This window comes from Tigriopus californicus, chromosome 11 (assembly GCF_007210705.1).
Source record: "Tigriopus californicus strain San Diego chromosome 11, Tcal_SD_v2.1, whole genome shotgun sequence".
Lineage (NCBI taxonomy): Eukaryota > Metazoa > Arthropoda > Copepoda > Harpacticoida > Harpacticidae > Tigriopus > Tigriopus californicus.
The window spans coordinates 9,500,796-9,524,216 of record NC_081450.1 but is presented as its reverse complement, the minus strand read 5'-3'; the positions used below and the strand labels follow the sequence as shown (position 1 = coordinate 9,524,216).

Below are 23,421 nucleotides of genomic sequence, written 5' to 3'. Positions count from 1 at the left end.
CTGTCTCTCATGGATGCCTAACTTATGTAATGCAGTTAACTCAATTATCGTAACATAGTAGTACATCTGGTTAACTTAGTGGGTTAACTTAGTCGTATCTATTCTTATTTTTATGGGGGACACTTCATATTTATCACCGCATTCAGATCTTTGTAGGCTAATCTTGTCTAGCAATTGTCGTTCGTCTCAACGGAATGAGTTTTATGTTCTGTGGAATAAAGTTGACCTTGTTCGTTTTCTTCACTCTTCATTCAGAGAGGGGAATAAGCCACAGAGACGTACAATGACAGAGCAGGCAGGGGTTTGTTAGCTCCCAATGGTTAGCCTTCCAGATCCCCAGATGGGCACCATCACTGCCACAGAGAAGTAAGTAGTCCATGGCATGGCCAAAATTGACATCACAGCACTTGCGTTTCCGGTGAGCTCGCCCACCATGTGAGGAGACTTTGTTTGGAGAACAATCATATTTGAGGGGTCACTGAAGCCCGCCAGATTCTTGGCTCGTGACCGGATCATGTACACGCTCTTGGGTTGCAGCTCGGACACCATGTACTTGTTGGAAGCATCTAGAAGAACACAAGCGGACAATCCAGTGTCAGATAGTGAGAGGGATGTGGATGCATCAATGCAACATGACTTACTTTTGGGGAAATCGATGATGGTAGCGTTGCTCCATTCCTCCGTCTTGCCCTTCTCTTGGACCTCAATTTGAAATCCAACAATGTCCAGGAATAGCTCGGCACGATTTTCCTGGAAAGCCCAAATTGGTCCATTGAAACTCTATCGTACTCCTTGACTGGGGCTACAAAACTGGGGCTTGATAGAGACGAGGTCTTACCAAAACACTCAACTCGACAAAGTCGTGTCCTATCCTATGAATATTGATGGTAGGAACTCCCGGTTTCGCTCCTTCGGAAAGGGTGACAACTTTCCTCAGATTTCCCATCTTATTCTTGGCGATGCAAGTGTAGTCTCCAAAGTCGTCGTCATGGGTCACTAGCACCTAAGAGCCCCAAGGAAACTTTTTTTATTACAAGAAACTCCTCAAAACAATCGCCAAAGTCTGGGACGAGATCAGCGAAGGCGAGCAAGCTTACTCTGAGCACACTCTTGTGTTCCGAATTGAGAATGATCGTCGATGAACCCTTGGGCTCGAGTTCGATGCCATTTTTGTTCAGCCACTGAAATTTGGCTGGAGGCTCAGCTTTGGCCAAGCAGGTTAAATTGGCCATTCCAGAGATGTAACCATAAAATTGGCCTCGCTGTTGAGGAGGAAGCTCAGGACCGTCTGAGGATGGGCCACGGGACGAAAAATGAAAAGGAAGGAAAGAATTCGATTTTTGAAAAGAAAAGCTTGACTAAGGGCTCTGTTTGCATGCGCCCTGTTTGATGCGAGTAAAAGCAGCTAAAGTCGAACCACACAAGTCACAAACTTACGTTCCACTTTGAGCGTGATGAGTAAATCCTTGAAGTCCGTGATTCCCTCCGACATCTGGATGGCCTTGCATTTGTAGGTGCCTTGGTCGTCTTTGGTCACGTTCCGGATGACAAGGCCTTCTGTAGTGGCTTCGTATTTGCCAGTCCCACCGTGAACAATCTGTCCCCGAACGTTCCAAGTGACCTTGGGTTGTGGGGTTCCAGAAACATCGCATCGAAGTGTAAACGAGGCTGTGCCTTCCTCGACGGATTGCTGTACAATCTCCTCGGAGAACGAGATTGGATCTAAAAAGTGTGCACGTTGGCAAATACACTCGTACAATTAGCGCACTGCCACGGGTCTGGAAGAAATCAAGAGCTCGTCAACACCTCACCCACTACGTTCAAATGGAACTGCTGCGAGATTTTCTCTCCATCCAATTCTGCTGAGCACGTATAAGTGCCACTGTCACCAATCTCGATGCTTCGAAATACCAGATCAAGGCCTCGCCCGTCAGCACTTTGTTCCACGTGGATCCTGCAACAGGAGAAAAAGTACCAAAGGTCACATTCTCACGATGAAAAGAAAAGCCTACGTCTGTCCAATGTTTTTTGGTTATTCGGACCATTTACTTATAAGTTATCGCTCTTCCCGAGTGAGGCCTTTTCAGGTCTACGCGTGTTTTGCCCCTGTCCATCCATAACACCCCATCCGGACTATTTGAGAGATACATACTACTATTGGAACTTCTCCGTTCCATCTTGATTACGTACCGAGCGTGAGTCTGGCTCCCAATGACGACCCAGTCCTCGTGTCCCTTGGGAACATCTGGCAAGCGCTGCCAGGCCAGTTCCTTGGCTCTAACCCGTGAATCACCGACAGGGCCCACATGGGACGACTGAGGTAGACAAGAGATGAAGAACGAGGTGTCCTGGCCTGCCAAGCGAGTCACCTCCGGTATATTGGGGTTAAGTTGAAGGTGTCCGCCGAGGCAAGGGCCTGAAATATGACAAAAGTTTTGCTTACTCCATCTACTACTCACTTTTGCCATTGGGCTTCTGGCCTAGATGTTTCCATTCGCCTCGACCGCGACCGCCAAAGGAGTTTCATGTATCTATTTACAACGTACGGATAGTATTTGTAATAATGGAGGGTGCTTGCTTTCTTCTGAACTATTTCGTATGTGATGAGAATTAAAGACCCTGGATGAGCGCTCCCATGCAGTAGTTTTTATGGGAGAACAAAAATGAGGTGATTGATATCAACTAGCTTGCGTTACTGGTGATATTTATTTCGATTCAAATTTGGGTTTTCAGCTCGTTTGTATGTATGTAGCAGCTGTCGTGAATTCATGGCATGCATAAATAATCGAGCCCTTGTTAGAACAACTCGAAGATGTTGAAGGGTCTGGTTCTGGTCTGGGAAACAATTTGCTCCACATCCTCGGCGGCGGTGTCCAAATCAATCAGACGATCCACGGCATGAATGACTCCGTTCTCTGCCATCATGTCGCAAGTGATGATCTCAGCTCGGTTGGCATAAATATGGCCGCCAGCAGACTTTCTCAACGAGACCACATCGCCAGAAGCGGCTCTACGGCCAGACGTGTCAAAAAATGGCATCACCCGAGGGATGCTTGTGCAACAGACCGAGTCTCGAATGATATGCTGCTTCACCACTTTCGCCGCCAGCTCCTTGTCCCCGAAAAGCTCTTCTCGCATCTCCTCGCTGAGGTGAGTGAAAGCTGAGTCCGTAGGGGCCAAAATGGTAAGAGGACCCTCGCCAGAAAGCTCGCTTTCCACCTCGGAAAAGCTCAAGAGCTCATTGAAGGTCTTGAATTGATTGTTGTTCTTCAGGACTTGAATTAGATTCCCTTCGGGAGGCAATAGAACCTTCTCCACGGTGTGAATGAGACCTCCACAGATCTCATCATCCAAGCGAGTCAATCGGGCGCACTGTACAGTGGCCACTTTGCGTGGGATGTCGATGAGGCCGAAAGGCGAGGATTGATGCACATTCAGACGGAGGTTCTTTCCCTCAATGGCGGTAGGCAGGATCTTGTTGTTTTCAAAGTCGCATTTGCAAGTCTTGGGCTTGACCACGTGGTACATCAGGAACTCCCGAAGTTTCTTGGGGTCGGCTTTCAGATCGTTCAAATAGGATTTGGGCAACGACACTAGAGCAGACTCTTTGGGCGCAAATATGGTGGCGTTATCGAACTCGCCCGAGCCCTCCAGACCAGACAATTTGAATAGTTCAGCAAACGTGGGTGCGTGATTCGCTTCCAAGGTCTCGATGAGATCTCGAGCAGACTCGGGAATGATGACGTCCTCGATGACATGAATAACGCCGTTCGAGCCAACAATGTCCTTCAAGATGACCTTGATGCCGTCAATCATGAGCTCGTCTTCTTCGTTCCTCTCCAAGTTCACATATTGGTTCAAGTCATTGACTGCCTTGGCTTTGGTCTCGATGGCCCCGGAGCAAACGAAATTGGACAAGATATGAGCATTCAGAATATCCTGACTGCATCCATTGCCGGCCTTCACCTTTTGCTTCATGGCCTCCGGCATTTTGGTGAAGGCGGAATCGACGGGGGCGAAAACGGTCACGCGTTGGTCATTTTGGCCCAGCTTCTCCATCAGATTGGCGCTTTTCAAAGCAGAGCTGAAGCTTCGGAATTGGGAGTCGGCCTGAAGGATCTCACCCACGGACTTGGAGGCAGGTAAGATGACCTTATCCACCAAGTGGACCACGCCATTGGTGGCAAAGTTATTCTGACCCACAATCTTGGCGCAATTGGCCATGACAGTTTTCTCGGGGTAAGTGTTGTAAACGGTAAATTTGAGGTTGGCATTTTCCGCTCCATTTCTGGTCTGGGCTTTGCCATTGTCATGCATGTCTGAGGTGTCCACCCAACCGTCGATGAAATGATTCTTCAAAATGCTCGTCATGCTGGGTGATTCAACGATGGTGATTTCACTATTGCGTTTCTTTCGGTAAAGGAGACCCTCTGAGATTTCAGCGGGTTTCTCATCGTTGGCATCGTTAATCTCATACGAGATTTCTTCATGGTCCAAGGCGTTCATCTTCTCCAGATCATGACGGAAATCCTCCACTGCATCGTCAGTGGGCACGAACACGGTCATGTTTTCGCTCAGCATGGAAGCCAAATTGGTGGCTTTCAACAATTGGAGAAATTCGTCGCCTTTCAACTCCGTAATAGTTTCGGCTAAGTTATCCGTCAATTCTTGATTGCATCCAAATTCATTACCCTTACGTCTGAAGCCGGAACAGCATTCATGCTTCACGACCACAGTCTTCTTGTTCCCATTGGTGCTCACTTTGGTGGTGCACTCATGGAAGTTGTCGCCATCACGGCAAGTGGTCAGGGTCATGTCCATGTGAATGGCAACTCCAGGACGAGAAATAGTGGTGTCATCCATTTCATCCTCGTTTTTCTCTTCAGCTTCGGATTCTTCTTCAATGATTTGCCTCTCCACACAAACGTTAGGACCATCCCACCATTTTCGACTCGAGATTCCAAAAATTCGGAAAGGGTTCAAGGGACCACGGTTAAGGCCACCAAATATCTGATGCAAAGGATGTTGTTTCATGGGAGTGTCAGCGTTAGGCGCGGACTCTATCATGGCGGGTTCGTCCACACGATCTGCGGCAAAATCAAGATGTTCGGCCATTTGATCAAAGGCACTGCCAAGTTGGTCCTCCACTTGAGACAAGGCTGGTTTCATCTCTTCTTCAACCTTTTGGGCCCAAGGCTTCAATTTGCCGATATCTCGAGTAGCGGACGCCTGGAATTGGTCAACTCCCTTGCTGATGTGCGACCAAATGCTTTCGACATCTTCGAAGAGCCCTTTGGAGCCTCGTTGGGCCCATCCTTGGGTGACCAGCAGGAGAACGACAGATATTCTCAAAAGCATCTTCTTGAGTACTTATGCAGCTCAATGTCTCTGCTCTACGTTCGGTAAGAGACTGGTTTCTCTGCAATAGTGGACACAAAGAAATTGAACGACCCGTACATCAAAGGCTTCCAATGCAAACGAGACCGAATGCTTGGCAACAATGGGAATCCCCGAGGAAAAGCGAAGCTACGTCGTGGATGAAACCTACCTTGTCGGAAATAGAAACTTGGATACGAAATGCAACTCCTGTGAGCTGCTAACAGGGTGTTTGCAGATATCACTGTCCGAACTCTTTTTCCACTCTGAGTCGAGCTTCAAGCGTACAGAACGACCGGGAGTTTTTGACGGGAAGCGCTCGTAAATGATGTATATGTATGTGAGTGAGTGTGTGCGTGTGTACGTGCGTGTGTAGTTTTCTTTCTGCCCCGATGAATTGAGGAAGTAAACGTTTGGTCAGTAGTTGTTGCGATCACTTTTGACATGAAACTAGTTTCCTGGTAATGAAGGACTTCCTTTTATAACCCAATTGCTTGAGTGTGCCTGCGACGTTCTTTGTTCCGCGGGATTGTGGCAGGAGCTTCTGGAATTTACCACGGTGCTTCGGTGAAACTGGGAGATGGAGTCGAAGAAATCAAGGAAAGGAGGGTACACAACGCTCCGGGTTGGCCGGTATCAAGGCTTTTCGGTTCTTGGCGTTCGATCATTGTGCTGGGATCGTCGTCCATGGCCAAGACACTCAAGATCACTATGGCGTCGGTCGAACGGTCGGACGGTCGTTTTTGATTCGTGTTCGTCGTGTTCGCTGGAAGAGGGCTTGTCAGACCGAGGATTCTAGAGAAACTGCGACTATTCGAAACTCGAAGCGTTCAGTCGACCCAGTGAACCATCGCTCCCTGATCAAACGTCCCATTAGGGTTCTCGTCTCGCTATTGTGAGGCCAGCCACGACCATGATGATCATAATGATGATGGTGAGGAGGAGGAGGAGGAGGGGGAGGAGGAGTAAGAAATCAATACCTAGTAGCAGTTGATCGGGCTGGGTCTCCAGTAACTCACCGTTGATATTCATTGGAGAACAAATGCAAATTGCTGGACTTGATGCTCTAGTCGGTTTAGCGTCCAGTTCCGTCCTATTTCATGTACCGGGCAAACCACCTCCAAGACATTTTGACCATTGTCTGGGACGTATCAGAAGAGCAGGGTCGGTCGATAGACCCTAGATTTCGCTCTCGAGGTTTGCTTACCTTTCCAGGGAAATGAAGGAAACCCCCCGCCAAACGAGCATAAACCAGAATTAGGCGGATGGTAACAAATCAAGGAGATGTTTGTGGATGTCGCCAAGTCGTGTGCGTCCTCCACACAATAACAAATTTGCCAGCGGTGTAATGAAAGAACATGGACCGCGAGGAAAATGGGATCAAATTTATCTCTTTCGCTCTTAGATTGTACTTGCGTGCGGACGGGCGTACCTCGACCTCGCTTGAGCCCAATTTCGTATCCAAACAGTTCCTTTCCGGTGTTCAGTTGCCATTCGCCAAGCCAGGAACTTGACAGCTTGAGAACTGAACAATGTTTTATGAAATGAATAGTGTCGTAAACCTTTTACCGAACCTGGCTTTGAATGATTGGATTGCACAATGCAGCAACTTGATCATCAGAAAACTTGGATTCCTGACAGTTTGAACTTGTTTACGATTTGACAATCATTTCGGGGATAATGGATCCATTTCTATTTCTTTCCAAGACGTTTGGGAAAAGTTGGTTCATGTTTATGACAAAAGATCGAAACTGCATCTTGCCAATAGCCGTCCGTGCATGTCTTTGAAGACAATTTTCCTCTTTGTCCTTGGTCGTTTCTTTGTGTCAAGAGAAGAACAAAGGAATACGTATGTCATGAATTCAAATTTCAGAAGTAATTAAGCCAAAGGCCTAGTTTCCTGCGGGATTGTGAAACTAAAAGGCATTATTTATCCAGTTTGGTAAGTATCATGCTAGTTGCGAGACCAACTCATGATGGACGCCTGATCACGTCCAAACTTTGCCGAACACATTCAACCCACTAATCCCAAGGCTATGAAAGACAGAAGATAAAACTAAAAATCAACAGAGTAATGGTACAGTAGTGTGGCCCAAACTTCTTTGGGTGTTCGTTACTCAATCCTCGCCAGTAATCTTGTTAAGAAAGAAAACACGACCACTCTCAACTCTCAAAGGCATCCTCGAGGTCATGCAATTTTAAAAGCCTCACCACAACCCAAACCACTATTGTTACCCCTGCTACTGCTGCTCCGGCTGCTACTACTGTGAAACCACATTCACGTACCAACTCTACTGTACATGTGCTATTGTTGGACTGTAGTGCACACACACTCATACACATACATACCCTGGCTTGAAATTACTGCTCCTCTCCGTTACTCTTCGTGATGGTTTCAGGCTCGTGAAAGAAAAGTTGTTCGACTGTGGTGAAGAATTCTGAATAGGAACCTTACATGGTTTTAACCCACCATCTCAAAGCTCGAAGAAATCCGAGCCTGCGAAGCAAACTTCATCATGGGTAACAGCAGCAGCAGCAAGAACAACAACAACAACAACAAACGAAATCTCTGTGATTCCCAAAGATCGTACGTGTATACCGTGAATGTGGGGATTGAATGCTATCGTGATTGCCTTCACTATTTGAACTTGTCGGCTTGATTCCACACGAATTGGGTCTTGACTCAGTAGTGACTCAAACAAAATAAAATTCCTTGTTCAGGCACGCAAATCCAATAAAACGAAAGTAAAAAGGGACCGCAATTCTCCATCTCGAACGAAAAAAACAACCAATGAACTTCTTTCTCGCCAAAGTTGCTGAGCCTGTTTTTATGTCGACCTCTCATGGTAAACTATGCCTTTAAGATATCAAAGTTAGTTTGGTTGGTTGGTTGAAAATAGTTCCTAGTCGCTTGCGCCGCTCAAAAAAGTATCCATCTTGGATTGAGTGGTCCTTGGTTTTCTGGAATCAACAGACCAGAGCGAACCAACAACATTGCTCCGCATTATCAAAACAAAGGAGGTTCCTAATTTCCAGATTGAGATTACACAACCGGTGCTAGTAGTACAATAGTTTGGAAGCACGTAGTTCTTCATTCTTCATTTACGGCCAACTTTCCTTACTGGACTCGAACAATGTTCTTCAGAGAAACTTTTCCCATTCTTGTCGTTGCTCCTTCTGCCTTGAAACTAACAGTCGTATAAGTGAGCATGGGTGTGTCCGAAATATGTAATGCAAAGACTTGTGACACCAGTGATTTATTGACATTCATACAGTGACTGTAAAGTCCTTGTCACTTCGAGGAGCACTCCCTTTTGACTTTCTGATAAAAGTGCTTGATTTCTAATGCGGTGTCAAGATTGGCACCTCTTTCGGCAATAACGAAACGTTTTTACAAATTCCGTGAATAGGTACATTGGCCTAGTTTGACCCATTTCTAGTTTACACGAAAGCGAGGGACCAACTCATCTTCAAATTGTCATGTTCTTGCGTTATATGACACCGCCAAAAGCACTTAGTGATAGAAAAAAAAATCTCAACTACGATCAGGAGAAAGACGACCGACCTGGCAATCACTTGAACTGAATTTCATCTTTTTTTGCAATTTAAAGAAATAAACCAGGTCCAATGGATATGGTCGCCTCTTCCAAGCACCGTCATAAAACCATGAAGATAACTATGGTTGTTTTTCAACACCCTATCATTAAGCTCTAATTTTCACTTCATCTAGACATATTGTGTAATAAAATGACACAATAGAATAGATCGGTTAAGGGCTTCGTTCACAATCAAAGTCTCGTCAAGGGGAAGAAACTTTACGGTCATACTGTACTACAGGGCTGGGTAAAAGCCCCTGGTGAGTTGCCAAGCCTCAAGGCCAGTCGGGATCCTGCGGAAGTTTCCATGAGATTCTTCAACGGCGCTCATATTTCAGTTCAATTGCCTCATTTTTTTTTGTTTCGTTGAGCCACAAAGCAATATTTCATCCGCATATTTTGATTCCCCTTTTCTTGTCTTTCGCTGGGCAAAAAGCAATCCAGCTAGATCCGTGGCAGTTTTCGGGGTACTGACATAAAAAGCCTGATCTGCTGGCCCTCAAGGGTCCATTATTATACGCAGAACAAAAACCAACCCTTGAATCTTATCCTATGATTGGTCCAAGCTCAAGGACGTTTATCAATTTCAGAGCGAAACCCAAGTGGTGCTCGGTGTTCAAGTCCAGCTAACCAGCAGAAACAAGCGGTCTGAGAGTGGATGCTTTATGTCATTTCCGATCAAATTTGAGATTAGGCCGAGTCTTTGGGAACTCGACGAACATGTAAGCAAACAAGTAAGGAACGAACGTTTTTCACCCATAGCAGGCAACATTCCGTATCAAGGAATTCATTTCTCCTTCGGTCGAATGATATTTAGGATGACAAAATTGCTTTCATCTTCGTTCTCGTGCGATCGGCGGCTGACTGTTTTGGCGTGTCTGAAGGTTGGGTTGTGGGTCGTAAATTATTGAACGGTTCTCCTTGGAGATTTGCCCAAGAATCGAAAAGTAAGTTGCTCTCACAGAGTACTTTTATTGTTTTCTATCAACTTCTTTCCTCTCTCGCCATAGCCCTCGATCTACTAGCTCTAGAAAATGACAAAATTCAAAAATGACACCTCAAGGGAGGAAAGAGACGTTTTTGTTGTTGTTGTTGTTGTTGTTGTTGTTGTTGTTGTTGTTGTTGTTGTTGTTGAGCCTCATCAACTGAAGCCCAGGCTGCAATACTTCAAATAAGTAGCTTCTCTGACATGACCTATCTAGTCAGAAGGAAAATTGTTCCCCATTCCAACAAATAAGAGGCATGTCACTTTCGTGATGAACAGCCTTCGTTTTTGACCCAAGGCTCGTTTGGCTGTGCTTTGCCCATTTTTGTTTCTTCCTCCCAAGGCACATTTACACACTCTACATTTTACTCCGAAGGGACTGATGCTAGCCAAAGCTCTCGTCAGTGTTCAGCTTTTCCATCTTCCGGATGGAACCCCACTTCCAGTTGGAAGGAAGGAGCAGCCAAATAAGAGCGACAGATGATGGCAGCTTTATCCTACACATCAACATCAGGAACCACGTTCGAAGGTTTAGCCTCGAGGTCGGTACACGTACAATCTGGGAGATGTGCACTTCGTTTGAAGTCCGACCATGCCCAGCTAACCCAACTAGGAATAGCGTTGTTCAATTTTGGACCCCAATTTTCCACTTTCCACGCCCTCACCCTCCTCCTGCCTCCCTCGTTCTAGGGCGTCGTCCGTCTTGTGGAACTTACGAGTACACTGAAGAGAGGGAGGGAGGTATTTTTCGGGCTTCTGATAGCTAGTAATAGTAGTAGTAGTAGTAGTTATAGGGGAGGAAGACGTTGGGAACTACTTTGGGAACACGTTACTTTCATGTTCGTCCCTACTTCGATAGATAGAAAGACGACTGACTATTGCAAGGATGGGTTGTTGTTGCTCTCAACTGGCTGGCCTCCATTGGCCAAGGTGGGGAAGAGGATAAATTGTACACGTATCTTGGAGTTGGAAGCCACGAGATTCTTGAACTTTCGGCCCAACGAGTTAATCGTTAGTGGTAGTAAGTAGTTGCTAAGAAGATGAGAGCGATGGGGGAATGCTGAACTGGCAAGCATCCACAAGAGACCGCCGTTATCTCTAAAGTTTCCAGATAAGATCTATGATAGCCTCGTTTTCCGTCCTCAAGATCGAGCCGAGAGGGCTTCGTTCCGTTGGCCTTTGCTTTTCGTTCCCTTTTTTTCTCCTCTCACTTTCCTTTTCCTCAAAATATCCTTGAACGTGATGAGCTCTGTCCTCTTCCCGTTTCTCAACAACGTTTACGAGGATGAGCTTCTGCGACATTTCCTTTAATCATCAGGATCTCGATCGACAAGCAAATGAAGAATCCTCATAGAGTTCCGTAGCTCCGAAGCAAAACGTATGCATTCATAATGGAACTTCTCCTGCGGGTGTTTCTCCCCAGTTGCCTCGCCTCTATTTGGGACCTGTCGCTTCCAGTCATGTAAGAGGTCCCAAAGTCCCCCCCAGTCCCCTCAGCGGTGCTTTTCATTTCGTCTTCCCTTCTTGGTCTGTGGAGGCCACCAACTTTGGCTCCATCCAAGCCTTTGGAGAGATGATAATGACATCGACGACGGCAATAACAACAACAGCAACGGCAACAACAGCAACTGCAGTCGAAACAGTCACAACACGAGGCAGACACAATCCCCTGGTGCTCGTCAGTTCCATGCGGAGGAGTATTTGATTGGAAAGAAATGGAACGTAAGATCCGTGCTCAAAAATGGTAATGCAACATGGAACGGACAGAAAGCGCTCAAGTTCTTTCCGGCTACTGAAAAGTGATCTGAATAAAGAAAGATTGCCGAGGAGAATCCAAAGAAGACGCCATCAACATCGTGTCCTTTCCAAAAAAAGGAGATCCTTCTCACGCACAAACGGCGATCGAGAAGACGTCGAAGCTGCCCAAATATAAAGGCTCAATAGATGACCTCGTGGAAGGGATCCCCCCTTTTTCCCCTTCACTGAATGCATCCACCTTCACCTGCCATTGACAGAACAGACGAGCAATGACTTCTTGGGGAAGTTTTTCCTCGACATGACAACATGCTACCGCAAATACTGAAATAAGTCTGAGCACGCATGGCCCAGATAATGCAATCAGTTCATAAACATATGCCTCAGTGTTTTCGCGGGTCCCTATTAAAGCAGGCTCAGGGGTTCGTGTTGAAAGGTACTAGGCTCTGGAACATGTCGAGCAATCATCAACGGAAATGAGGCTACACGCCAACAATTGGAAGTGCAACGAGCCTGCCACTCTGATAACCTGACTGAGCGATGAGTCGAAGATAAAGTATGGAGGGAAATGTAGCTTGCCTGTCCACTGCATTTCACTCAACGGATATACGTACACTTCTACTTGAAATTCCACACCAGTCTGCGGAACAAAGTGCCTTGTGGTTGTGACCAACATCGCCATCTGTAGATGGAACTGAGCCCATATTTCTTGTTGCTCCACGGAAGACTGCATTCACGACGAGACGTTTCCGTCCGCTTGAGTTGGACCACAACACATGGTTCGCTGGATCACACGCAATCCTCGTTGGATGTAGGAAACCTAAACTACCTACCTACCTAGATAAATACATACATACTACTCAAGTAAACGTGGAGCGAGTGGAGGGCCAGGTACAAAAAAATGTATAGCGGAATCGAACGAGCATCTTTGCTTCATCGCCTCAAATGGAGATGCGCCAGATGGTTGTCCACACTGGCCTTCTTCCCACTTATTGGGAGATCTTGCCATCCGTACTCAGAGTCCCATCGGATCTAAAGAGGCCCATCGCTACGCAATACGTATGTACGTCGTACATGGTACATGGTACATGGACCATTGTCAAGGGAAGGAAAGGGAGGGATAAAGAAATAGAGCTACGCATACGTTACACGCCAAGCATGCAGTACAAATGGAAGGAATTTAAAATTCATATGAGGGTCCTTAAGAAACACAAAGGTAGAGGAAAAAGAGAGGAAAAAGAGGGAAACACTCATTTGGGCCTTAACAATTGGAAGCCTCTATGAAGTACCTGCTAAGTAGTTGGATTTGCATAAGAGATCTGATTTATCCATCGTCAAGGAAACTCCAGCCCGGTCGCCACTAACCCTATAGCTAGGACTTCCGTATAAAAAGAGGGTCTACTCCCACTCGATCATCCATTCAAAAATTATGGACAATTATCGTATTAAACAAGCGAGACTTACCCGTGCTCAAAGCGAGCAACAAGCCCACGAAATAGCTTCGAACAATTTTCTGCATGATGATGTGAGTGCGTGCGAGTTCAATGAGATGTCACTTGTCGCACATTTGCTCTTCGTTCCCACTTTCGGGGGGTCCACGAGAGCGAACTGACCGTTCATTCACGCACTACTGTACACATACAGTACACTCACTCGCTCACTCCGCGTGTTCTCGACGAATTGTTTGCCATCCCATTCATTCCGAGCGACGTGTATTGTTCCCCAAATTGTCTGGCCTTCCCAGCCAGGAGGGATGGATATCAGTGGTCCTTTGTGATTCTAAGTAATTGGATGATTGCCGCTTGTATCCCCGAAATTGTTCCAAGGCTCACTTAGTCCTCTGATGAAGACTCTTGGGCCTCCATTCCCTGCTTCAAAGATGCTCTCTTGCTCTGTGTCCCCTCAGTCAAATGAATGAGTGGAGTGGCTGCACGATTTACCAGAGTGAACTGCTGAATGGTGCACTGATAAGAAGAACGCAATGTCAACGGAGACAAGTCATCGGTGAAGGTTATATCAGGATCTGAGGAATTTCCAGATATGAATGAACAAGCGATAAGGAAAGGCAGACCTGCCAGCCATCCCACGGCCTTAGATGATATTGATGAGTGACACGGCGATGGAAAAAGGGGCCGCACTCACACAAAAGACTTGAACCCCTTGGTTTTGAGCCAGGCCACTAGGTTATGATGCTCGTACCGTGGCCGTTGGCATCGCCATACGCCTGTTCCACATCACCAAAACCACTTCAAGTGGAACATTCACCATCCAGAAGACCACTCGAGAAAAGCTCACACGCTAGCCTCCATTCAGTCACACCGAACGAGGAAGGCTTTCGATGGGAAGAGGGGAAATTTCACAAAAATATCGTCGAAGCCTTTCTCGGCAATGTCTTGCCATCAATTCTTCTTGAGTTCAACTGTGGTGCCGTATTCGGTGTTGTCGCGGTCGTCGTGGTCTTTTTCTTCGTCTTTGGCTTCGTCTTCGACGGCGTCCCCGTGCTCTTCCTCGTCGTCGTCGTTATTGTCGTCGTCCCCGTTGTTACCGTCTCTCTCTTCGTATTCAGTCAGTCAGTCACTCTCTTCGTAGTCAGTCAGTCAGTCACTCACTCAGTTATGGAACATAGGAACACTTCCGCTCAACGACTTCCATCACGGAACGAAAGCTCGTCGTAGCAATAGGGGTGGTCGTGGTGGTAGTCGTAGTAGTACCTAGTAGTATTAGCTGTTGTTGTTGGTGGTGGTGCTCCTGAACATTCGTGGATCTCTTTCGGGTTCGCCAGGGCGTGGGGCACAAGAACGCAGAGAAAATCAAGCTGAATCGGAGTGGGGAAGAAGAAGAAGAAGAAGAAGGAGGAGGCGCCAACGGCGAACAAAGCCTAACGAGGACCGAACGCCGCGACGACGAAGATCAGGTTGTGGAACGGGCCTGAATCCAAGCCACTCGGAATGAACCGTGTGTACTATGTGTGTGTGCATGGAACAAACGTGCGCGAGAGGGTGACCATCCAACGGCCACTCTCCGTCGACCTTTTCCTCCTGAGAAAGGTAATATCCATGTCCTGCGCTCGTGTTCCAGTGCGCTGGATTCTCGGATGGAAAACAGAGCGACCGGCTGACCCAACCAGGATTCATTGGAGAGAGCGTCAAGAAGGCCACCCAAGTCGCGACTCACTATTTCTTCCTTTTAGGAGGCAATTGGAGGGATCTTTTCCCCCTTTTTTTGAAAAAGTGAAGGACGGCTGCCTTTTTTTAAAGAAGGGATGGAAACGACCGTAGCAAGGGTACCGTTGTTAGTGGAACAGGATCTGCTAAAGTGGAACATAGTCCTTGGTGCGTGTGCTAAATCCATCCAGGAAAGCAACCAAAGTCGGTTTTGGAAACATCCACGATGGAGGAACGAGAGTTAACCGAACGAGAAGGAACGTCTGGTTTGCGCTTCTTCTGTTTGTGCGTACCATGTACACTATGTACTGTGGAGCTTGATGAAATTTCTATTTATCCTCCCTCCTCTCAAAGAGATGTGGGTGTTATGCCAGGAATAGAAAATGACCAAAGTTCATCCGAGGGAAACAAGAGTTACGAGCAAAGTCGGCAAGGACGTGTCTGTCATGATCCAACGCAATAAAGGAGGAACTCCGTATAATTCAATTGAAAGGGCTTCAGAATCGCGATGAATTGGGGGAAACAAGGGCTCTTTATGTAATATGCAATTCGAGCTTGCAATTTTGTTCATCCTACTCAAAAGGAGAGAATAAAATAGAATGCAAAAATAAAATTTGACAATAATCTTTACTAGAGGACGGAGACATGCTTTGAAAATGCATCTCGGGAAGTTCCATTGGAAACGAATCTGCAAATGCTAAAAAGTTTGGCATCACAAAGCTCTGCTGGATATCGTTTGGAGAGAATAAAACACAGATTTTATATTTCCCAAGTTTGGCTGACAAGACCATCAGCACTTTTCAACTTCTCGGCAAGTTCAATGCAGTAACATATACTCAATAATGGGAAAAGACCCCGCAACTTGAAAAGAATGTTCCTTTTTTAGCCCTTTCCTGACTCAACATCAAATCACCCTGCACGAACAAATATTGGAGTATGGTAAAAAAGTGAATCGCTTTGAGTCACTTGCAACATATGTTATCTATGAAATGGCCAAATTTGCGACCTGTTCGTGAAAAGGAAGATTGGAAAATGATTGGATAGCAGACGAACACAAATACATACTGACTCAGGTTGACTTGATTCTCGTCCTTTGACAAATACAATTTGTCCTCCATTGATGATTTTCTTTTCGTTTGCCTCTTTGTGCCCTTGGAAAACCTTCCATTTTGATTCCTCAGGACTAAGTGGCTCATGATCTGGGAATGCCACCAGATGTCCCATTCCATTCCCCAGGGACCTTTCTATTTCCCAAATGAACTGTACTGTGCTACCTCCAAAAGCCCTTTCCAATTCCAACGAAAGCTCTTAAAACTGGAATACAGCAAACGGTGGCTATGAAACTGAAGTGGTAATCGATATCTTGTATCATCGCATGAGTTCCCAGAGTATGGTTTGAAATAAACACTCATTTCAATAATCACAAAACCCTATAACGTGACCATGATAATATACACTATGTGTTGATGGAAACTCACAAATCGTTTCACTGAAAATGATCTTCAGAGGCCAATGCCATGGGTTGAATTTAAGTAATTCAAGCGGTTCTTCGTCCACGAATGTGTGTCTGCGAAGTCACGAATCATTGGTAGTGCATTAAATGTTGGGAAGCGACGCCTACTTTTTTTTAGCCAGAGCGCAGCACAATCTTGATGAGAAACTGAATCTCTATTCCTCGAACCAAAAAATAATTCAAACAGTTTGCACGACCAAATATTTTATAAATTATGACTCACCTTGACTTACAGAGAATTTCATTCCCTTGTATTGGTATACAAACCCGAGAATCTTTGAGAAAAAAAATATATATATTTCAACTCCATATACTATACTTACTGCAAAACTTTTGTAACCAATGTATGAAGACCAGATATGGTGACAGGTTCTAGTAGATGATAATAACTTAAGCAAACGATAAAAGCTCTCCTGAGATCGACTCTGCAACTTGGAGGACAAAAATAAGGTTCAACCAAGTATCGCAATGCTCATTTCCAAAATCTATACTATTTTTGCACGTTTGTCGAACCATGGACTTCTAGAGATATTTTAGATGCCCGTAATTGAACCAGCCTTAGCTACCAAATCCGGGCAATCATTCTAATCGCCTCAAAATTTGAAATTTGATTTGTGGTGCGAAATTTGAAATATATGGTTGTTCACCTAAAATTGCATTTCATATCCTTTCACTGACGAAAACTGTCTTAGGCCTTTAATTGAGCATTTGCTCACTCTTTAAAAAAAACTGTGGTGTTTGGTTGGTACAGAGAAGTGTATTCAATTGCCTCTTAGCCAAATCCATTAGCTGGTCTGAACTGAAAACTGTTTCAACTTCACTAAACGACGATAACTCACGCTTCGGTGGAGTCATTAGGCCTACAAATTGAAACTTTAGCTTGATTGTGAGAAGACAATTCCGTCATCCTACATACTGGTTACCCTTTTTAAGCGTCATTAATGGTTATGCCATAAACAGTTATTCGATTTCTATTTGGCTCTCCATTGGTGCCTAACCAGTAAAGTGCATTCGATATGGCTTTTCTTCAATCATTAAGTGAGACTATAGCCATTGAGGGATGAAGCACCATTAAAACAGCGTCTATGTACTTATCCTTTCACAATTCCAAAGTCACCTACTCGTACATCGTGGCATTTTGGCATTTTATAGTTCCTTACCTAGAGTTTTCAATGGCTATAGGGATTTTTCATTTTTGTAATATGTTTCGGAATTGCTCCTCTGTTCCCTAATTGAATCAAATTTGACAGGGGCTTGAATCATTTAGGAGCAGGTCGGTGGGCTATGATTTTTCTTCTTCTGAGCTTTGACTTGGATGTTGACCAAGGTCACATCAATGCACTTACTTTCATTTTCAAAATTGCCCAAAACATCTCAATCGAATTCCAGTTCAGGGCCTGTCACGTCAATTTGCTTTCCTCACTGACACAATTCAGTTAGTGCGTTTTTGCTTCTTGAGGTTCTATTTTGTGGCTCATCATGTTATAAGAAAATGCATTGAACCCCAACCGACCCTTCGCAAGTAAACTTTTGGTCGTTATTCAATAACCACAGATTGAAAACCAGATGTATACCAGGCAAGGCACAGCCTCACGGAAATGCACATGGATGATGTGTTGGTGGCTTTTCTGACCACGCATGGTATAACCCTCCGACCCATGGACCCAAAATTGGCCCCCCTTTCTCCGGGTCTCTCTTGACCTAAGTGTTGTCCATTGATTGGATCGAACCTTTATTTATTATGAATTGTAAATGACATTTTCTGAGATATCATTTGATATGTCATTTGGGGAGAGTTGTGAGACTGTGGGAAAAAAAAACAATTTGATCTTTCCATGGGACACGAACTTGACGGTTAGGGTGCATCGCAAAGCCTGTAAGGATTATGTTTGCCTTGCCACTTCATTAATTTTATGGCTTTTTGTTGATGTACTCGTACTTTTTACACCACCACTCCTTCCAAGCTACACCAATGAAGGTATATGTGCATTGAGGATGTGGACATGGGCAAGGCCGAGTAATTCAATTCTCCTCTCGATGGACTGGTTTGCCAGAGCCGTTCTCTCACCTACTTTCGTCTCTATGTACGAGTCTCTCGTACGTATGTATTCTCCCAACCAGCCTCCTTGGCCTGCATCCATTGAGAAAGAAATACCACCAACACCCTCACAATGACAATAAGCAAACAGACAACTGGATTACAATTAAGGCAACTGGCTCAAGCACCATTTGCAGTCGATCGAATGGCAATTGGCCTCTATTAGTACAAGCATGTACTAGTTTGAGTTGGCGGGTGTTGCCTCGCAACTTGTTGGCTGGAGCCTCTTTTTGGCACGCACCATCTATGTATACGAGTACGTACTCGTTCATAGAACTGCGTATATAGACCGAGAGAAAGGAGTATTGGAGGGAACGTCAGCAGCCTTCGATCTTTGCCAGAGAATATGGTACAAGAAAAGGGTTCAAGATATTGAAGGTTCAGGTTGGGCCACTCTTGGCTTCATCTTATACCCATTGATGTGCCATTACTGTACGGTGCCTAGCTGGCCAGGCCTTCTCTCCCCTTCCAAGAGTGAGAGCAGAAATGTGTACCAGGCATACATTGATCCATTAATCTTCATTGCCAGAGACCCCAAGGGTGATGAAGGAATTTGAGCAGGGACTCTTAAGAGAGGAAACGACACGGCTTCTCTTTGACCCTCAAGTTAGGCCTAGGCGTTGACTTAAGACTGTAGCTCTAGTATCAATAAAACAAGATTGCCCATATTACCTAAAACATTTAAGTGCGTTCTTTTATTAAATAATGACCTCCTTGATATACAGCTCTGCTCCTACACCAAAAGTTTCTACATTTATTTCAAAAATCTGTACAATAAATGAAATAACCATGAACATCAAAGAAATCAAAAACAATCAAATTCTCTTTAAAATGAGTAAAGCACTAGGCAAAACTTGCTTAAAAACCTCATCAGTTGATGAGGAACTTGAACTGACAAATAACAGAAGTATTTGACATTGTCAACTAAAGGATTTGTACATAAATATTAACTTATTTGAATGCATATTATTCATATATTGGATTCCAATAGATTTGGTTTTTTAGTATAGGCATCCAGAATAGTCAACCGTCAAACAAAAAGGTGTCATATTCGTTCAGAACTAATAATAATAATCTTTATTGCGACTCTTGGTCATGTCATGGCGTAAAAATAACTATAAAATAAAATATGATGTATATACATTATACAGAGTTTGTTGATAAAACAAGAAAAATGTCAAGAAGGTAAAGGCAATAAAATAGTTGACTAGAAAGTAATATCACAATGAGTATGACTAGAATTAGTTCAATGTACATGAAAAAAAGGGAAGAGGTGAGTTACAGATAGTACAAAGACAGGTAGGTAGAGGTAAGTGATGAAAATCTTGGTTATTGCAGTACAGTGGATGGGTCAGATTGAACAGATCCTTTGTCAACTCCCGTGGCTGATGGCATTTGGCTGGGCGCCGAACAAAGGTGCGTGACCGCCAATACTCTGAAGGGATGTCGGGCCAAGGACAATAAGCAGAATATTTTTCTTGTCATTAAAGCTCGTGTCAGCTCTGATCTTTCGATCGCTTCTTTCTAGATTGAGTGCTTCTTGAAAACCCAATTTTACCGTAAAGATTTGGAATGTTGATGCTGCTTGCAAAAATGTTCACCTTGATTCGTGAGTGGAACATCCGTGTTAAGGATAGGAGGACAACAATCAATAAGATAAGTGCAAGTTATTTATCAACATAATGGAGACGCGGGACAATTTCCTTGATAGAAGAATCGCCTTAGGAAAGTAATCAAGGCTCAAGAGAAGACAGGGAGGGGGAATGAGAGTGATAAGATTAAGCAAGCGAATTTAGGCAAAAAGTATAAATCGTATTTGGAATTCCCAAAGATTTCAAGACTGCAATAGCCAAAACAGTAAAATGTGTTGCGAAAGAAATGGATCACTCGAATTCTCAAAGGATTCATTTTACTTATACTGATGCCTTTTTCTCATTTTCTCAGGCAAAGTTTCCTCCCACATGAAGCAATTTTAGGTCTGAGTTGGATGTTGGTAAAATTCATTTGTGGTGCATGATAGGTCATGTTCAGGGTCTAGTACTTCGATCTTTATTTTCTGGCGTTTTAAGGGGTCAAGGGATTTGAAGGAGAATCCTACCTCGTCAGAATTAGGTAAGTATGTTAGAGCAGGGATCTTAAGAGGGAACGACACGGCTTCCCTTTGACCCTCAAGTTAGGTCATGGCATTGACTTAAGACTGTAGCTCTAGTATCAAGAAAATAAGATTGCCCATATTAACTAAAACATTTAAGTGCGTTCTTTTATTAAATAATGACCTCCTTGATATACAGCTCTGCTCCTACACCAAAAGTTTCTACATTTATTTCAAAAATCTATGCAATAAATGAAATAACCATGAACATCAAAGAAATCAAAACAATCAAATTCTCTTTAAAATGAGTAAAGCACTAGGCAAAACCTGCTTAAAAACCTCATCAGTTGATGAGGAACTTGAACTGACAAATAACAGAAGTATTTGACATTGTCAACATTTATTACAACACCTCCTTCCTTTCCTTGGTTAGAGATATTTGAAAAAAAATCAAATTGTCACTTTTCTCGCTGGTACTATAGTTTTGTACACAAACACTGCCCAACTAGTCTACATGAGAATAGTTAAATATTTGGTATGTGGTATTTCCCCGGTATAATTGAAATGAAATGTTATTATGATTCCAGGTGTTGCCACTTGAATCTTATACAATATTTGTTCTACCAACAAATTTGAAAATCAAATTCAACTCCCTTTGTTTTCGGTTTGCGAAAGTCTGCAAAAATGAGAGCTGCCAGCTTGCTACGTCTCCCGTCATGGGTTTGATCCTACCAAAATTATTTTGTGAACAAAACCGCCGTCAGGTGTTAAAACAGTAGACTCCAGAAGAACATCAATGAGGGATGAATTTGGAGGTTTAATGATTTCCATTCTTTTCTTACCGCCGGCAATAAAAAAGCGAAATGGCCGTTTGCCTGGCTAAGGCTGCTCGGACAAGTTTGGACCGAATCGAGTTTATTACACTTATTAAACAATAACATGGTCTCTATCATGGTTATTTGATTTAGAATCAATACAGAGATAACAAGGTATGTGTAAAGCACAGAAATTTGCCAAGTAAGCAGGTAAGAATATTTTGAATAGAATGTCTCGTCAAATCAATGGAGCTTTTTTGCTGGGTGAGCAGAGCTTTGCTTACCATGACATCTATCCAGGGTGGGCAATTTTGAGAATTAGCGTGACTTTTGGACACCAAGTGGACAAAAGTGTCCAAAAGTGTCCAACAAGTGACAAAGTGTCCAAAAGTGGACAAAAGTGTACAAAAGTGGACAAAAGTGGACAAAAGTGGACAAAAGTGGACAAAAGTGGACAAAAGTGAACAAAAGTGGGCAGAATGTGTCCAAAATTAAGTACAATTGTGCAAAAGGGGATTGACAAGCAAACACTTTTAAACCCTAAATCATGTTATTTCTTTACCAAATCTAGATGTGAACCAGCAAATAGAATCAGTAATCAATAAAATCTAAGCTTTCTTCAAAACACATAAATATGAAAGTAAGAACTAGCCTTTTCACTAACGTTTTTAATTTCCAAGATATACACTTAACGAAATTCGTTATCTTGATACAATACAGCTTTATAAAGTCAAAACAAATATCTTTAATATATTTTTGAATGTTAATAAGTCAAAGCCACACTATAATCAGGGCATTTGTGCTGGGTAATTTTAACAAAGATAAAAGAATATAATTTTAAAAAGCTTAGGAGCTGAATATCAAATGTCCAATAATACTTCTCATATTTGTAATATACATAACATATTTATAAGAAGTGCATGAATTACACTTTTATAATACATCTAAAAACTAAGATATATGTTTCTTAAGAAACATTGGGAATCTCATTTCCTGACATCAAGCGCATCTTTAAAAGTTAAAAATATGCCTAACAATGTCTCAATTAACTTACTTATGGAGAAAAACCATAAGTATAGGAAAATATGTCATTATTAGATTTTAGCAATTCGTAAGAAATTCAATTTTTAATATTAGTACTTTTTAAGAAGAAATCCCAAATGACTGATGATTTTAAGTAAAATATTTTGCAAAAAGTTAATAATGTTGAATAAATGAAGCCAGATAACCAGAATATAATGTTTAGCTATTTCAGTTTTTGAATCTTTGCAACAGCTGCATTCTACTAGAGGGAGACTTTGTTCCCTGCTTGCTTTCTAATCTAACGTAAGAAAAAAAGAGTTAAGAACCTGTCTTTCAAATACCTTTTTTGGGTATGTTAGAGGTATATGGCAAAGGTTTTAAAGACTTATCTTGCTCTTGGAACCATCAATGAACAATTTTGAAGTAGAGGATAGGTTTCATACAGAATATCCTTTATATTTGTAGTTTTTAAAGGTTCGTATTTTTGGACACTTTTGGACACTTTTGTCCACTTTTGTCCACTTTTGTCCACTTTTGTCCACCCTTATTTTTGGACACTTTTGGACACTTTGGACAGGGGTGGACAAAAGTGTCCAAAAATGAAATGCCCACCCTGCATCTATCTGTATCAGCTGACGTTTTCAAGTTGAAGTGATCAATTTCCGGACCTACGTACCTATCTCTAAATACCGTTCAAAGGGCTAGTTTTCAGAAAAGCGGCTTGTTTAAAATTACAAATTTGGCATCTTCCCCCTTCCCCCCCCCATTTTGAAAGATTTGCATTCAATTTCCACTCAGTGTGGTCAAGGAATGGTTAAGCTAACAAATGATTTCACTTAAGCATTAAACAGATCTGTGTAACTAATACACTTAACAAATTAATGGATTTTTTTCTTGGATTTATGTAGAAGGCTCTAGATTTACGTACTCATTCAGACATGAGGGTCCTCAGAGGTAAACTCCGAGGGAGAGAGCCTGGAGAAATAGGGAATGCATTTTTCTGG

The 23,421-nt window shown here is 43.5% G+C and overlaps 2 protein-coding genes across 3 annotated transcripts; both read right to left on the bottom strand.

The window, feature by feature from the left end:
• Nucleotides 1–79: 79 nt before the first annotated feature.
• Nucleotides 80–14,288, bottom strand: LOC131890574 (opioid-binding protein/cell adhesion molecule-like). 2 transcript variants are annotated; one of them, XM_059239944.1, is made up of 8 exons: nt 13,177–14,288; nt 2,191–2,416; nt 1,812–1,954; nt 1,438–1,722; nt 1,098–1,288; nt 839–1,003; nt 642–750; nt 80–566 (listed from the first exon to the last, which is right to left on the bottom strand). In XM_059239944.1, the coding sequence occupies exons 1-8, from the start codon at nt 13,229–13,231 to the stop codon at nt 307–309; spliced, it is 1,434 nt and encodes a 477-aa protein (XP_059095927.1). In that variant the 5' UTR covers nt 13,232–14,288; the 3' UTR covers nt 80–306. The 2 variants fall into 2 exon arrangements, with proteins under 2 accessions (XP_059095927.1, XP_059095929.1); XM_059239946.1 differs by lacking the exons at nt 2,191–2,416; nt 13,177–14,288 and adding an exon at nt 2,460–2,591.
• Nucleotides 2,684–5,881, bottom strand: LOC131890566 (transforming growth factor-beta-induced protein ig-h3-like). The gene is made up of 2 exons (XM_059239936.1): nt 5,549–5,881; nt 2,684–5,419 (listed from the first exon to the last, which is right to left on the bottom strand). Exon 2 carries the CDS (start codon nt 5,356–5,358, stop codon nt 2,797–2,799), a length of 2,562 nt encoding a protein of 853 aa, XP_059095919.1. The 5' UTR covers nt 5,359–5,419; nt 5,549–5,881; the 3' UTR covers nt 2,684–2,796.
• Nucleotides 14,289–23,421: the final 9,133 nt, after the last annotated feature.